Here is a 16,849-nt window from a genome sequence, read left to right on the forward strand (position 1 = left end):
TTTCAAGACAGACATGTTCATTCTTTTGGCAGTCCATCGTATATTCAATATTCTTTGCCAACACCACAATTCAAAGGTGTCAGTTCTTCGGTCATCCTTATTCATTGTCCAGCTTTCGCATGCATGTGATACTATTGAAAATATTATGGCTTGGGTCAAGCGGATCTTAGGCTTCAAGGTGACATCTTTGCTTTTCAACACTTTAAAGAGGTCCTTTGCAGCAGATTTGCCCAGTGCAATCCGTCTTTTGATTTCTTGACTGCTGCTTCCATGGGTGTTCATTGTGGACCCAAGTAAAATGAAATCCTTGACAACTTCAGTCTTTTCTTCGTTTATCATGATGTCGCTTATTGGTCCAGTTGTGAGGATTTTTGTGTTCTTTATGTTGAGGTGTAATCCATACTGAAGACTATGGTCTTTGATTTTCATCAGTTAAGTGCTTTAGGTCCTCTTCACTTTCAGCAGGCAATGCTGTATCATCTGCATATCTCAGGTTGTTAATGAGTCTTCCTCCAATCCTGAATGCCCCGTTCTTCTTCATATAGTCCAGCTTCTACTATTATTTGCTCAGTATACAGATTGAATAGGTGTGTTGAAAGGATAGACACCTTTACTGACTTTAAACCATGCAGTATCCCCTTGTTCTGTCCGAACAACTGCCTCTTGATCTATGTACAGGTTCCTCATGACCACAATTCAGTGCTCTGGAATTCCCTTTCTTCAAAATATTTTCCATAATTTATGATCCACATAGTTGAATGCCTTTGCATAGTCAGTAAAAACACAGGTAAACATCCTTCTGGTTTTCTCTGCTTTCAGCCAGGATCCATCTGACATCAGCAATGATATCCCTGGTTCCACATCCTCTTCTGAATCTGGCCTGAATTTCTGGCAGTTCCCAGTCAATATACTGCTGCAGTTGCTTTTGAATGATCTTCAGCAGAATTTTACTTGCATATGTTCAGTAATTTCTGCATTTGGTTAGATCACCTTTCTTGGGAATAGGCATAAGTATAGATCTCTTCCGGTCAGTTGGCCATGTAGCTGTCTTCTAAATTTCTTGGCATAGATGAATGATCACTTCCAGCGCTGCATCTGTTTGTTGAAATATCTCGATTGATATTTTATTAATTCCTGGAGCCTTGTTTTTGGCCAATTGAATTAGCCGGTGAAAACCTTATGAATAACAGCAGAACATTGTCTGTTATAGTGCCGAAAGATGAGCACCCCAAGTTTGAAGGCACTCAAATGATGACTGGGGAAGAGCTGCCTCCTCAAAGTAGGAAAAAAAAAAAAAAAAAAAAACCCAGTGCCATCGAGTCAATTCTGACTCACAGCAACCCTATAGGACAGAGTAGAACTGCCCCATAGAGTTTCCAAGGAGCACCTGGCAGATTCAACTTGCCGACCTTTTGGTTAGCAGCCATAGTACTTAACCACTACACCACCAGGGTTTCCTCAAAATAGAGTTGACCTTAATGATGTGGATGGAGTCAAGATTTTGGGACCTTCATTTGCTGATGTGGCACAACTCAAAATGAGAAGAAACAGGTGAAAACATCCATTAATAATCAGAATGTGAAATGTATGAGGTATGAATCTAGGAAAATTGGAAATTATCAAAAATGAAATGGAACACAAAAATGTCAATATCCTAGGCATTAGTGAACTGAAATGGACTGGTATTGGCCATTTTGGATCTGACAATCAAATGGTCTATTATGCAGGAATGACAAATTGAAGAAGGATGGCATCATGTTCATCATCAAAAAAAAAATTTCAAGATCCATCCTGAAGTACATCCTGAAGTGGTAGGATAATATCCATACATCTGTAAGGAAGACCAGTTAATATGATTATTATTCAAATTTATGTACCAACCACTAAGGCAAAAGATGAAGAAACTAAAGATTTTTACCAGCTCTGCAGTCTGAAATTCATTGAACATGCAATCAGAATTCACTGATAATAACTGGTGATTGGAATGCAAAAGTTGGGAACAAATAAGTTTCTAATTAAACAATTAATACACATACAGTTTTGTGACATTGGTTGCCAGCCCCACAATATGTCAACACTTTCCCCTTCTAGACTTTGGGTTTCCTGTTAGCTTTCCTGACCCCTCCTGCCTTCTTGTCCTTGCCCCTGAGGGGGTGAGCCCATTTAGTCTAGTTTTGGTTTATGGGCCTGCCTAATCTTTGGCTGAAGGGTGAACCTCAGGAGTGACTTCAGTACTGAGTTAAAAGGTTGTCCGGGGGACATATGCTCTGTGTTTCTCCAGTCTTTGTCAGACCAGTAAGTCTGAACTTTTTTTGTGAGTTAGAATTTTGTTCTACATTTTTTTCCAGCTATATCCAGAGCCCTCTATTGTGATTCCTGTTAGAGCAATCGGTGGTGGTAGCCGGGCACCATCTAGTTGTGCTGGACTCAGTCTGGTAGAGGCTGTGGTAGTTGGGGTCCCTTAGTCCTTTGGATTAATCTTTCCTTTGTGTCTTTTGTCTTTGGTTTTCTTCATTCTCCCTTGCTCCAGATGGGGTGGAATCAGTGGAGTATCTTAGAGGGCCATTCACAAGCTTTTAAGAGCCCAGGCGCTACTCACCAAAGTAGGATGTAGAATATTTACTTTGTGAAGTATGTTATACAAATTAAGTCGATGTCCCCTGAGACCATGGTCCCCAGTACTCAGTCCAGTAATTCAGTCCCTCAGCCAGTTTAGATGTGTCTATGATGCTTCTATGACCTTGCATTGGTCAAGTTGTGCTGACTTATCCAGTATTGTGTATTGACTTACCCTTCACATATCTATTTTCTAGTTAATTTTGGACCACTTCATAGATTTAGTAGGTTCATCAATTGCTCTCTCTTTACTTAAGAAAGCATCAGCTATCTAATGCTCAAATTTAATTACATGTAAATGACAGTTACTCCCAAATGAAATACAGAATAATTTAGACAAGCTTTTGGTAATGGTACTCTCAACAATTCTTAGAAAATCTGTTTCTGAGAAAATCTAACCAGAGCTGTATAATAGCTCCTAAGGTAGGAGTTTTGTCGATTCCATTTTACAGGTGAGTTCATTCAGACAGAGGAAGAGTAAGGAAGTGGGAGAGCTGGAATTCAAACCTGGATAGTCAGACTCCAGGAAATTTGCTTTGAATCACCCCCACTAGATCATCTCTCCTGTCCTAAAGGCCTTGTTGCCTCAGTGCACTGGCTTGCTCAGGAAGGCAGACATGGAATGAGCTGAGGGCTGAATCAACAGCAGTGGCTATAGCAGTTTAGAACTCTGTCAAATTAAGGGACACAAACCCAACCCAATGCCTTCAGGAAAAAAGGCAATTTATTGCATTATGCAGAAACCCTGGTGGTGTAGTGGTTAAGCACTACAGCTGCTAACCAAAGGGTTGGCAGTTTGAATCCACAGGCACTCCTTGGAAACTCTATGGGGAAGTTCTACTCTGTTGCTATGAGTCGGAATCGACTCAATGGCCCTGGGTTTGGTTTTGGTTTTATTGCATTATGCCTCCTAAAAAGGAATCCCTGGGAGGCATAAGTGGTTAAGCACTCAACTACTAGCTGAAAGGCTGGTAGTTTGAACCCATCCAGAGGCACCTCGGAAGAAAGGCCTGGTGATCTGCTTCTGAAAGGTCATAGACTTGTAAACTCTATGGAGTGGTTCTATTCTATAACACATGGGGTTGCCATGAGTTGGAATTGACTCGATGGCAACTAACAACAACAACTTAGAAAGGTCCTGGGATTAATCTAAATCAGTAAATCAGGCACAGATGGATCTAGGGGCTCAAATAATGTCATTAGATTTCTCTCTCCCCTAGCAACCCTTGTTTCTACTTTTCCTGTGAACTAACTTTGACTTCATTGTCAAGTTAGCTTTCTCTTTGTGCCCTTCCCCCAGACTGACAGGATCCTAGTGAAATCCCAGGGGGAGAATATGATCTTCTTTCCCCACATTTCTAGCAAAAGGGCTGGCATTGAGCCTCACTGGTCTGGCTTGGGTCAGGTGTCTGTCCCTGAACCAATCACTGTGGCCAGAGCAATGAATGCAATGATTAGCTAAGCCTGGGTTACTTATCTACCCCTGGAGCCAGTGGCCTCAGGTCAGCTTCTTCTGAACCAATGGCTGGGAGTGGGGGAAGGTCAGGATGCTGTCACCAGGATGCCAGGAAGACAAAGCCAAGGTATGTCCATCACAGTGTTAAAAACCTGCTACTAGGCTGCTGAGCCTCCACCATGACTGTACATTGAAATGACCTGAGAGTTGGTGAAAACTACACATGTCAGTCAGTAGCTCACCCTCAGAGATTCCAGTTAGATATTCTCAGAACCATTTCTGGGTTGCAGAGACCAGGGGCTCTAGTTTGAAATATTTTTCTTTTTTATTTGGTAGCTTCATGCTGAGAGTCAGTCCTTTCAGGTGCAAATTATTGAAAACTAATGAGAAACTCCCAGTTTAACCACATTTTTAAAAATATGTTTATGTAAAATACACTAAAGTGCATCTGTGTACCAAAACAACATTATTCCTCTCCCTAAAAATTAATAAGTAAAAAATAAATAAATTGGCCTTTGAGGAGTAAAGTATAAGACCTACATTCAGTGGTTTAGAGCATAAATATGCAAAGCAAACTAAAGGAGTTAGAATGGAGCTGTAGGCCTGCAGGACAGCAAGCAGGTGAAAAATTTTTATGACTTAATTTTTGTGCGTTATCATGTATACGTGGTCAGCCTTCAGTCCTAATAATGTTCACTTCTAGCAGGAAAGGAACTGCAGTCAATTTTTCATGCACCCATAGCTTCCCTCCAAACACTGATCACTGCTAAGTTTGCCAGTTTTGGTACTGCCATTGATACCTTATTTGTATATTTCTGTTTTATTGCCTTTATGAGAAATAAGTATGGAAACAAAATCTAAATTAAACTAAGAGCATAAGTAAGAAAGAAGGGAAGGAAAGCACACAGCTGACGAAAAGCCTGTGAAACCCTGTTCTTCAGAAGCGTGGAAGAAGAATAAAGACATTCAAAGAAACTGAGTGAATCTCTTTTGACCCAGCAGTCATTCAGTTTGCAGGAGTGCCCAATCACCTGTGAATACGTGTGTGAGAGAAAAAAATGAAATAAGAGTTTAAAGTAGCTGCAATGTTCTCTTAGCTGTAAGCACAGAAAATAATTCCGGCCTTCTTTTTAAGCAGAAATGGAGTTTATTAAAAGGAATGAAGGTTGGATTATAGAAGCACAGTAAAGGCAGAACATGGGGGCAGAAGCAAATTCAGAACTCGAGACAAAATCATGCTACAAGCCAATCTGATGAGGACCTCCCAGCTTGCTCCACCAAGCCTGAACATTGGGTGCCACTGCCACGTGCATTCCATGGTCCATTTTCCATATATTCAGTATAAACAGTGATTTCCAGAGCAGCAATTCCCTCATGTAAGAAAAGTTGACTGTAATCAGATTGTTTGTATTTAACTTATCTAAAGAATGCGTAATGTATGAGTATATAATAAATATGAAAATGTGCATATCTTATCACTCAGTATTCCACTTCGGGGTTTGTACCCTCGTGCAACTCACTCGGTATGCATAAAGATCTCTGTAACCGGAGATGTTCATTGAAGAATAATTGTCTTGTTCACTTCTTTTGTAAGTGGCTCAAGTGAAGATGGATTAAAAGCATACTTATAAACTATCAAATGCAAAAAGCTGAAGTAGAGAAAAAATAATTTTTAAAAAATGTGTATTTCTGAATCAGAAGAGAGATTCTGAATATTTGCAAAAGCCTGAAAGACTTGAGTAAAACCAACAAAATGGAGTCTAACAAAGGTAATTTTTTTTCCTTCAGTTTTTAATAACCAGTACTACAAGTATAAGCACAAACTTGCTTGCTGAAAGTGAAGAGGACTTGAGGCACTTATTGATGAAGATCAAAGACCACAGCCTTCAGTATGGGTTACACCTCAACATAAAGAAAACAAAAATCCTCACAAGTGGACCAATAAGCAACATCATGATAAACCGAGAAAACATTGAAGTTGTCAAGGATTTCATTTTACTCGGATCCACAATCAACACCCACGGAAGCAACAGTTGAGAAATCAAAAGATGCGTTGCATTGGGCAAATTTGCTGCAAAAGAACTCTTTAAAGTGTTGGAAAGCAAAGATGTCACCTTAAAGACTAAGGTGCACCTGACCCGAGTCATGGTGTTTGCAGTTGCCTCATATGCATGTGAAAGCTGAACAAGGAATAAGAAAGGCCAAAGAAGAATTGATGCCTTCGTATTGTGTTGTTGGTGAAGATATCGAATATACTGTGGACTGCCAAAAGAATGAACAAATCTGTCTTAGAAAAAGTACAACCAGAATGCTCTTTGGAAGCAAGGATGGTGAGACTACATCTTACATATGTCGGACATGTTATCAGGAGGGACCAGTCCCTGGAGAAGAACATCATGCTTGGTAAAGTAGAGGTCCAGCAAAAAAGAAGACCCTCGATGAGATGGATTGACACACTTGCTGCAACAATGGGCTCAAACATAACAATGATCATGAGGATAGTAGAGGACTGGGCAGTGTTTCATTCAGTTGTACATAAGGTCACTGTGAATCTAAACTGACTTGACGGCACCTAGCAACAACAACAACAACTAGTATAGGATAAGGAAAACTCAATTTGACAAAGTATCTCATATGAAAAATACCTTGAGGCATCTGAGCTGACCATAAACCTAATACGAATGTTATGTGATGGCTATATGAGCTGTGATGGCTAAGTGCTCAGCTGCTAACTGAAAGGTCAGTGGCTCACACCCACCAGCTGCTCCATAGGAGAAAGATGTGGCAGTCTGCTTCCTTAAAGATTACAGCCTTGGAAACCCTATGGGTTCCTGAGTAGTGCAAATGGTTAATGTGCTTGGCTGCTGACTGAAAGATGAGAAAGTCAAGAAAACCAATGGGGCCTTGGAAGAAAGTCCTGACAATCTCCTTCCAAAGAGTCAGCCATTGAAAACCTACAGAGCACAGTTCTACTCTGACACACATGGGTCACCGTGAGTCATAGTCAACTCAGTGGCAACTGGTTTGGATCTTAGGCTCATCTGGAGCTTAGGCACATCTGGAGCAGTTCGGGAGAGGAACATTAACAAACTGAAAAACCAGCTAAGGAGTGGGAGCAAGACCATAAGCATGCTACATTATATGAAAAATGGTTGAAGGAAACAACATTTAGGCTGAAAACAAAAACTATGGAAACCTGTAACTATCTTATAATATTATGCAGAAGAAAGAAAAAACTTGAAACCATAGAATTTTAGCTAAATAAGGTATTTTTCCAGGGAATAAAACATGAACAAGTGAATAAATGTCATATGGATACAGATCCTCTTTTGGTATAAGAAAGGACTTTCTAACCATTGTAGGCTTCCAATAGTTTCATGAGGCAGTGAGTTACTGTGGTTTGCTTCCAGCTCATAGCCACTCATTGCACAACAGAACAAAACACTGCCCTGTCCTGACCATCCTCACAATCATTGTTATGCTTGAGCCCATTATTACAGCCACTGTGTCAATCCTTCTAGTTGAGAGTCTTCCTCTTTTTTGCTGACCCTCTACTTTACCAAGAGTAATCTTCTTCTTCGGGGACTAGTCCCCCTTGATAACACGTCCAAAGTACGTGAGGCCTAATCGTGCCATCCTTGCCTCTAAGGAGCATTCTGGCTGTACTGTTTCCAAGAAAGATTTGTTCATTCTTTTGGCAGTCCATGGTGTATTCAATATTAAGCCAATACCATAATTCAAAGGCACTAATTCTTCTTTGATCTTCCTTACTCATTGCCCAGCTTTTTCATGCGTATGAGGCAATTGAACACACCGTGGCTTGGGTAAGATACACCTTAGTCTTCAAGGTGACATCTTTGCTTTCTAACACTTGAAAGAGGTTTTTTGCCACAAATTCACCCAATGCAATGCATCCTTTGATTTCTTGACTTCTGCTTTCATGGGTGTTGATTGTGGATCCAAGTAAAATGAAATCCTTGACAACTTCAATCTTTTCTCCATTTATGATGATGTTGCTCATTGGTCCACTTGCGAGGATTTTTGTTTTCTTTATGTTGAGGTGTAATCCATAATGAAGGCTGTGGTCTTTGATCTTCATCAGTAAGTGCTTCAAGTCCTCTTCACTTTCAGCAAGCAACATTGTGTCATCTGTATAATGCAGGTTGTTAATGAGCCTTCCTGATGCTCTGTTTTTCTTCATATAGCCCAGTTTCTCAGATTATCTGCTCAGCACATAGATTGAATCGGTATGGTGAAAGGATACAACCCTGATGCACACCTTTCCTGACTTTAAACCATACAGTATCCCCTTGTCCTGTCCGAATGACTGCTCTTGATCTATGTACAGTTTCCTCAGGAGCATAATTAAGTGTTCTGGAATTCCCATTCCTCGAAATGTTATCCATAATTTGTTATGATCCACACAGTTGAATGCCTTTTCATAGTCCCTAAAACACAAGTAAACATCTTTCTGGTATTCTCTGCTTTCAGCCAGGATCCATCTGACATTAGCAATAAATATCCCTGGTTCCACACCCTCTTCTGAATCCAGCTTGAATTTCTGGCAACTTCCCGTTGATGTACTGTAGCTGCTTTTTAATGATCTTCAGCAAAATTTTATTTACATGTGATATTCATAATATTTACATGTGATATTAATAATTTCTGCATTTGGTTGGATCACCTTTCTTGGAAATAGGCATAAATATGGATCTCTTCCAGTCAGTTGGCCAGGTAGCTGTCTTCCAAAATTCTTGGCTTAGATGAGTGATCACTTCCAGCACTGCATCCATTTTTTGAAACATCTCAATTAGTATTTCATCCATTCCTGGAGCCTTGTTTTTGCCAATGCCTTCAGTGCAGCTTGGACCTCTTCCTTCAGTACCATCGATTCCGAATCATACGCTGCCCCTTGACATGGCTGAACATCGACTAATTCTTTTTGGTATAGTGATTCTGTGTTTTCCTTCCATCTTCTTTTGATGCTTCCTGCGTTGTTTAATATTTTCCCGGTGTTGTTGTTTGGTGCCCTTGAGTAGGTACCGACTCATAGAGACCCTATATTGCAGCTAGAGGCTTGAATTTTTTCTTCAGTTCTTTCAGCTTGAAAAATGCCGAGCAGGTTCTTCCCTTTTGGTTTTCTATCTCCAGGTCTTCGCCCATGTCATTACAATACTTTACTTTGTCTTCTTGAGTAGCCCTTTAAAATCTGTTCAGCTCTTTTACTTCATCATTTCTCCTGTTCACTTTAGCTTCTCAACTTTCAAAAGCAAGTTTCAGAGTCTCTTCTGACATCCATTTTGGCCTTCTCTTTCTTTCTTATCTTTTTAATGACCTCTTGCTTTCTTCACATGTGATGTCCTTGATTCATTCCACAATTTGTCTGGTCTTCAGTCATTGATATTCAATGCATCAAATCCTTGAGATGGTCTCTAAATTCAGGTGGGATATACTGAAGGCCGTACTTTGACTCTCGTGGACTTGTTCTAATTTTCTTCAGCTTCAACTTGAACTTGCAGGTGAGCAATTGATGGTCTGTTCTGCAGTTGGCCCCTGGCCTTGTTCTGACTGATGATATTGAGCTTTTCCATATGATTGTCTGATTCAAAATGACCAGTACCAGTCCATTTCAGCTCACTAATTTTTTTTTTTTAATGCCTTAGGCATTTGATTTTTATGCATTCCATTGCATTTTTGAGGATTTGCAATTTTCCCAGGTTCATGCTTTCTACATTCCACATTCCGATTATTAATGGATGTTTGCAACTGTTTCTTCACATTTTGAGTCATGCCGCATCTGCAAATGAAGGTCCCAAAAGCTTGACTCCATCCACATCATTAAGGTCGACTCTACTTTGAGGCAGGTGTTTTCCAGTCTTCTTATGGGTGCCTTCCAACTTGAGAGGCTCATGTTTCAGCACTATATCAGACAGTGTTCTGCTGTTATTCACAAGGTTTTCACTGGCTACTTATTTTCAGAAATAGACTGCCAGGTCCTTTTTCCTAGTCTGTCATAGTCTGGAAGCTCAGCTGAAACTTGTCCACCATGGGTGACCCTGCTGGTATTTGAGTACCGGTGGCATAGCTTCCAGCAGCACAGCAACATGGAAGCCCCCACAGTACGACAAACTGACAGACTCGAGGGTGAGTTACTTACTACTTAGAAGTGTTTAAGCAGACATTTGATGACTAATTATTTTATATTGGGTGAGAGAATTCAAAGGCATGAATATTTCTAATCTTTTAAATTCAATTTTTTTTATTTTACAGACAAGAAAATAGGCCTATAGAGTGAAGAAATAAAGAAGAAAGTAATACTTTTGGAGAACATTCTCTAGTCAAGGTTCTTTACCTAGTTGATATCAGCCAGAAGCCATGAGATATAATTACGAAACGACTTTATTTCTGTCCCTCCCACTTCCTTTAGTTCTGCTCAGTGGGGCTATTCCTTTCCCTATTTGGATGAAGTCTTGGGCCATCCAATGACTTCACTAGTTACACTTAGATAATAGTCCTACAATCACATAAAATCACAAACATAATCTCAATTTATAATTTCAAACATCCATTTTTATGTTATAATCAAAAGCCTGAACTTGATTTCAAGTTAAAACGCCCCTGCCTCTGCATCCCTGTTGGCTGGAGCCTGCATCTGGTAGGCTGCTTGCCGTGGGAGAGGATATGGAGGGAGGCTCAGGGAAGGAGAGATAAGAGACAAAGCAGGAGTCTTCCCTGGAAGGCACTTTGGTAAGATGGCTGCAAGTTCTCTGGGGCAGGCAGTTGTTTGACACTGACTTGTTCTCTCATGGGCCCTTTGGATCTCTGGAAGCTGCCTTCCTTCCTGGGACTCTCCAACTACAACTCCCTTAACATGGGCAGGGTATCACTTTGGATGGTCTCTTCCTCTTTTTCCCATTAGTCCCTGCCCCAGTTAATATAGTTTCTTGTGCCTGCTTCCTCCTTGCCCTGGCAGACCACATACTCGAGTGGGATTTCTTCAAAAACAACTCCACAGTTTCTACATCTGGTCTCCAGGGTTCATACACCTTTGACCTGACATTGAACAGGAAGGATGTAGTTACTTGCTGGGGGCAGCTCTCTGCTCTATTGCCATTGGCCACTTTCATGTTCTCAGATTTGCAGTAGGCCGTAGTCCCTGGGGCCCAGGAATACTTATCATGCTGAGTGGCTCCAGTAAAACTCCTCTCACCTAATCTGGCTTTGGGAGGCAGTACCACAATACCTCTCCCCAGTGGGGAGGTCAGAGTACAGTTCTCACCTAAGAAAGTCTCCTTCCCAAGCCTCGTTCTTTTATATCCTTGCTATGGGTAAAGGGCTGCTGAGTAAGGGGCTCCTGAAGGCAATGGACTCTTGAGTATTTTTTTTGCAAATTTGCATCGTAAGGGCCTGTTGTACCTGATATCTCTGGATATCTTGGTACCTTGGTCAAAAATTCTAATTGGCACAGCAGTTAAGTGCTTGGCTGCTAATCAAAAAGTTGGTGGTTCAAACCCACCAGCTACTCTGTGGGAGAAAAGACCCGGCAACTTGCTTCCATAAAGATTACAGCGTAGGAAAACCTATGAAGTTGCTAGAAGTTGGAATCGACACCACTGCATACAAAAACAACATTACACTGATCTAATCCCCTCAACAATACTATCTGATAGGCCTTAATAGTCACATTTTATTGTTGTTTTTAGCTGCTGTTGAGTTGACTCCAACTCATCACAATCTTATATATAATAGAACAAAATGTTGCTAGGTCCTGCATCATCCTCACAATAGCCAGCATGTTTGAGTCCATCATTTCAGCTATTGTGCCAATCCATCTCAGGGAGGCTCTCCCACACCCTCATTGGTCTCTACTTCACCAAACATGATGTCCTCCTCTAGCAATTAATCCCTCCTCATGATGTGTCCAAAGCAAGCAAGTCAGGCAATGTTCTGTTATGATCCATAAGGTTTCCACTGGCTAATTTTCCAAAGTAGATCTAAGTCTGTCTTAGTCTGGAAGCTCCACTGAAACCTGTCCACCATAGGTGACCCAGCTGGTGTTTTGAAATACCAGTGGCATAGCTTTCAGCATCATAACAGTACGCAAGCCACCACAGTACCATGAACTGACAAAAGTAAAGGTGGGTCCACATTTTACAGGTAGGAAAACTGAAACACAGAGAGATGAAATAATTTGCCCAAATCATGGTTATATGGCTTGTAAGTTGTGAGACATGAATCCAGAATCTGTTCTCTGCACTGTGTGCTATGCTGTGTTTGGATTCACTGCTTTTGTTGTAGAGAAGAATCAACCTGTGTGTGTAATTTTCATGGGGCTGGGGCTGTAGGGAGGAGGGGTGTTGCTGTTGCATAGCTGGAGCCAAATACAAATTTCAATAATCATATTTTAGTAAATGGATACTCAAAAGCCTTCATTTGTCAACTATTATATCCTTACACACACAGAAAGACAGCAGCTACATTTGCATGTTATTCTGCCAATTTATCTGTTATATTTATATGACAAAGCAAAATAATGAACATTTTTGTTATTCACTTACTAAATGCATTCTGAGTGCTTCAGCCAAATTCTTTCATTCTTTCCTAACAACCCTCAGGTGAAGAAAGAGTGACCCAGGAAAGACACTGGGGGAAAACACAGAAGCCAGAAGGTCAGCATTCTTGTTCATACCCTACCATTTCCTAATGTTAACCTGACTCTGCTAGGCCCAAGATGGAGTCACCAACATTAAGCCCCAAGTCAGCAAACTGAAACCTAGCTAGTTTCTATTTCCTATAAATGCCTGACCTTCCCAGGAGCTAAAACCTAAGTCGATCAACTGACTCTCCCAGAAACGAAAACCTAAGCTAACCAATTAGGACTTGCCTACTCTGTTTCACCTAGTTCAAAAGTTCCTCTTAATCCCAAATGAGAAAAGAAAATGGCTACCAGTCAATCCAAAATTTGCCCAGTATAGCTTTCTTGTTCCTGTGTGTCTGTGCTTAGAAAACTATTTCTCTTTGTACGCTCTGGGGAGCTCCTGTCTGACTTCCAGACCAGATACTCACCACTCCGCCAATTCATGAATTGCAAATAAAGCTTATGAGTTCTTACACAAATTTAATCTGTTATACATTTTATTTTTAACACTAGTACTCAGAGTTTGCTGGACCAGTCACGTACAACTTAGGATCCTATTTTCCTCATCTGTAAAATGGAAAGAATAACTTTCTATTTGCTTTGCAGGACCTCTGTGATGGTTAAATGGCATGATGGATAGGTAAAAGCTTTTAAAATTCACCAAGTATTGTCCATATTAAAGGAATCATGGCTGTGCTTATCCCCAAGATTACCATCCCACAAAGAGCAGCTTCAGTAAAACTGTAAGTTCATCCTTAGCCAAGTGCCACATGACAAGGATGCAGAGATCCTGACTGACACAGAGCAGCCAGCATGCACAGCTGAGGAGAGAGCGTTTCCTGAAAATCATTTAAACAGAAGGAAAGCAAATTTAGAATTAAAAAAAAAAAACTCACAAAAATAGTGTTGTATTGCTGAAATTGGGCCAAGCTGGGAAACCTTTGGGATATTTTTGTTGCTCTTGAGAACTACAGTATTAGGAAGAAAATGAAAGACAGGTGAGGGGAAAGGCAGGCCACAAAAGACACACAGAGAAAGAAAAGCACACGCTAACATGGTCAAAAAAAAAATTTTTTTTTTTTTTTTTTTAACATGGTCAGGGAAAACTAACATAACAATGCCGAAAAGTATTTTTAAATCCACTCAAAAACTGACCAGAGATTCTAGGATACCACTGAACGTTTGCAAAACACAACAGCTGCTGCATTCCATCGTCCAGAAGAGGAATAATGGAAACTTTCTTTTCTCTTTTCCAACAAGACATAACAAAAGCTGAGCTGATGTAATTAATGAAAAAAAGATGGCTGTTTGAAACAGTGAAGGCACTGAACAACAGAATGGAATGGAAATTAGGTCCACATTTAGTGACAATTCGTTATTTATCTGCTGTACTCTTTATGCACACTGTGTTCTGCTAATATTTCTCTCACAAGGGAGAATATCAAACCGGGTTGGTAAGTGATACAAGCATGAGTAGTTTAAGGCTATGACATATGCAGAGAACGGATGGACTTAGTCCTTGAATATCAATTAGCATAGTCCATCCAATTTGAAGACTTTTACAATTGAATACTTCAATTTAATGGATCTGTTTTCAAATTCCCTTTAATGGCCCTTCTGTGACCAAAATATCTACTTTTCCAGACATCCTAAGCAGAAACCATTATAGACAATGTATGTAGAATCCCCTAAGGATAGCATATGGAGAGGAGAATGTGGGTTGCCAAATTTAGCAGCTCTGGAGAGAGTGTTTTTGAATTAAACTTGAGTCTATGGGGATTATAGTTCATTTATGACTGGCAAAACATATCTTCCCAAATCTGGAAGATAAATCCCACTGATATACATGTGGATTTCACAAGTGTTTCTCAAAAACCATAAAGGGAAAAAAAATCCTTTCCACACGATGCAGAAGCTCTACAACTATTTGGGAATTATGATGTTACATGCTATTTTGGCAGTGTGCCCTGTTAAATAGGGAATTGGGTAAGTACCGTACCAGCTCTGACCTGAGGAAGCTTGGTTCGGAAGTTTCATCCCTGAGATGTTAGGGAAAGATAACTGTCTGGAAAGAAGTAAGAAATTCGAGGACTGCGCAAGCAGGAACTATAGGCTTTGGGATTTCAAAGATACGTAAAATTTCAAAAGTATGGGAAAGGGAAAACCTTAGCAACACCAACTTTTTATTTTGCTGAACAGTATCAATTTTAACTTTATTTTTATTTTAATCTTTAATTATTATTGTTTCATAAAAACAATAGCAGCATAAACCTTCTCAGAATAAAGCCCATTTCTTTAAATGTAATGTAGTTAGCTGCATGAAAAATCATCTACATTTACTTCATTGTTCACATTTTACTGTGGACCAGTGAAAATACTGTGGCAACCCAGAGCGGGCTTGCAGACTCACAGCTGAGTACCACTAGCTAAATTCACTTCACAAGCATGAGCTAGTTCTCGACCCTAAGCAACCATTACAGTTTAGTTCAAAAACTTCTAACACCTAACCAGAAAGCAAATGCCTCCAATTTAGAACAAAATGATTGAAACTTCTAGGGAGTGTTTACATTTATTGGAGAGTGGCATTTCTATTCTGTACGCATTCAATAAACTTCTTGAAATATGATTTATTTTTTTTCTACCCATTGTCAAGACTTGACTTGATGGAGTTGGGATTTTACCCACCCTTGAAAAGTAGAAATAACTCAAAGGCAATGGGTTTGTTTTTTTGGTTTCAAATAGCTTGTATCATAACCATTAGCTTACCTTGAGACACTAATGAAACTTCTAGTTCATGTGCAGAGAACACACTTAATTCAAGATTTCTTTTTTTCCTTCTGAATAAGAAAGCTCTTTTAACACTCAGGTTCTTTTTTACAGTTGACATTAAACCAGGAACTCTAAGAAACTATTAAGATTCCTTGTTTTTATTGGCATTGTCTTGTATAAAACATCTTGTAGTAAATAGTCTATGAGTGGAGACTTCAGAATCCTTGTTACTCAGCAATTTTTGATGTTACCTTATTTTTCAGTGGGATTTGACCTATAATGAAAAAGAACAAAATTTTATCATGCTGGTGGAGCAGTCTTTCCATTGAAAGTAAAAGACGATTCTAAAACTCTGAGTCTTAGCCTGTACTACATATTGGGATAACTACGTTCAGTATACTTTGTTCTTTTTTCTCTTTCTATTTGAAAACTAATATTAACACTCTGAAATTTTTAGAAAAAATAACTAGTTATGTCTTCCCTTTGGGCACCTGCAATCTTCTTGATCATTAAATTCTTTAACCGCATGTGATAAGAATGTCTCTTTTTGTCTCCTAATCCCTGTTATTAAAATAGCCAATACATGCTTCAGTTACATCCACCCAAACCAAGCGTAAAAACACAATTCAGGTAGTCCACATATCAAAAATACATTTTTTTGTGATAAATTAATCTGAATCCCAGAAAGTGGAACTGGGAGAAATAGTGACAAACAGATTTTCATTTTTCTGGTATCCCTTCTAGAATGTTTGATATGTTTTTTTAGCAACCAGTTTGCATTACTTTGTAGTAAGTAAAAAATCTATCAAGCATTGTTTTTGAGTTCTAAGATATATAATCTACTGACCCTGTATAGCAACTATGCTTTTATTCTCAGAAAATAAATAAAACGCAGAAGGGGTAAAATGCAAAACACATTTCTTAAGCTAAAGAAATTATTGAATATAGAACTTGAAACTGCTTTAAAACCAGCATGGATCTGTTATTGTGCTTAAACAACTACTTTTCAATTCATTCTGGTATTTTTTTTTTTTTCCTCTGTGCATCGTAGAGAAGCAGCTGCTCTTTGCTGAAATTGTCAAGATGACATTGGCTACATTATCTGATAACCAGTAGAGGTCGCCACCTACCATGTTCTAGAATGTTAAAAAAAAAAAAAAAAAAAAAAACCCAGTGCCGTTGGGGGAGGAAAAAGTTTTGAATGGTTCATTGGTTAGTGAAAATGCACAAAGGGGTCAGAAGTTTTCAATATGAGCTTTCCTATTGGAAGTTGCATAATCGAACCAATATTCAAGTCAGAAAAAAAAAAGTATAAATAAAAATAATGGATATAAGATGTTGGCATTATAGAACTTCAAAAACAGAATTTT

At 39.4% G+C, this 16,849-nt stretch overlaps 1 protein-coding gene across 7 annotated transcripts in view; it reads left to right on the forward strand.

The window, feature by feature from the left end:
* The window catches only part of METTL25 (methyltransferase like 25), a 345,627-nt gene that overhangs the window by 184,189 nt on the left and 144,589 nt on the right, over window positions 1-16,849 (forward strand). The window contains exons 12-13 of one of the 7 annotated variants that reach the window (XR_007517292.1): window positions 10,343-12,741; window positions 13,317-16,838. The exons of 5 other annotated variants lie outside the window; for them this stretch is intronic. Coding sequence is in view for 1 of the 2 variants with exons in the window: in XM_049883974.1 (XP_049739931.1) it covers window positions 10,343-10,354 (12 nt within the window). In the remaining variant the exon portion in view is untranslated. Of the gene's footprint in view, window positions 1-10,342; window positions 16,839-16,849 lie in introns of those variants that run through there. One more of the 7 variants, XM_049883974.1, reaches the window with a different exon arrangement.

Source organism: Elephas maximus, chromosome 4 (genome assembly GCF_024166365.1).
Source record: "Elephas maximus indicus isolate mEleMax1 chromosome 4, mEleMax1 primary haplotype, whole genome shotgun sequence".
Lineage (NCBI taxonomy): Eukaryota > Metazoa > Chordata > Mammalia > Proboscidea > Elephantidae > Elephas > Elephas maximus.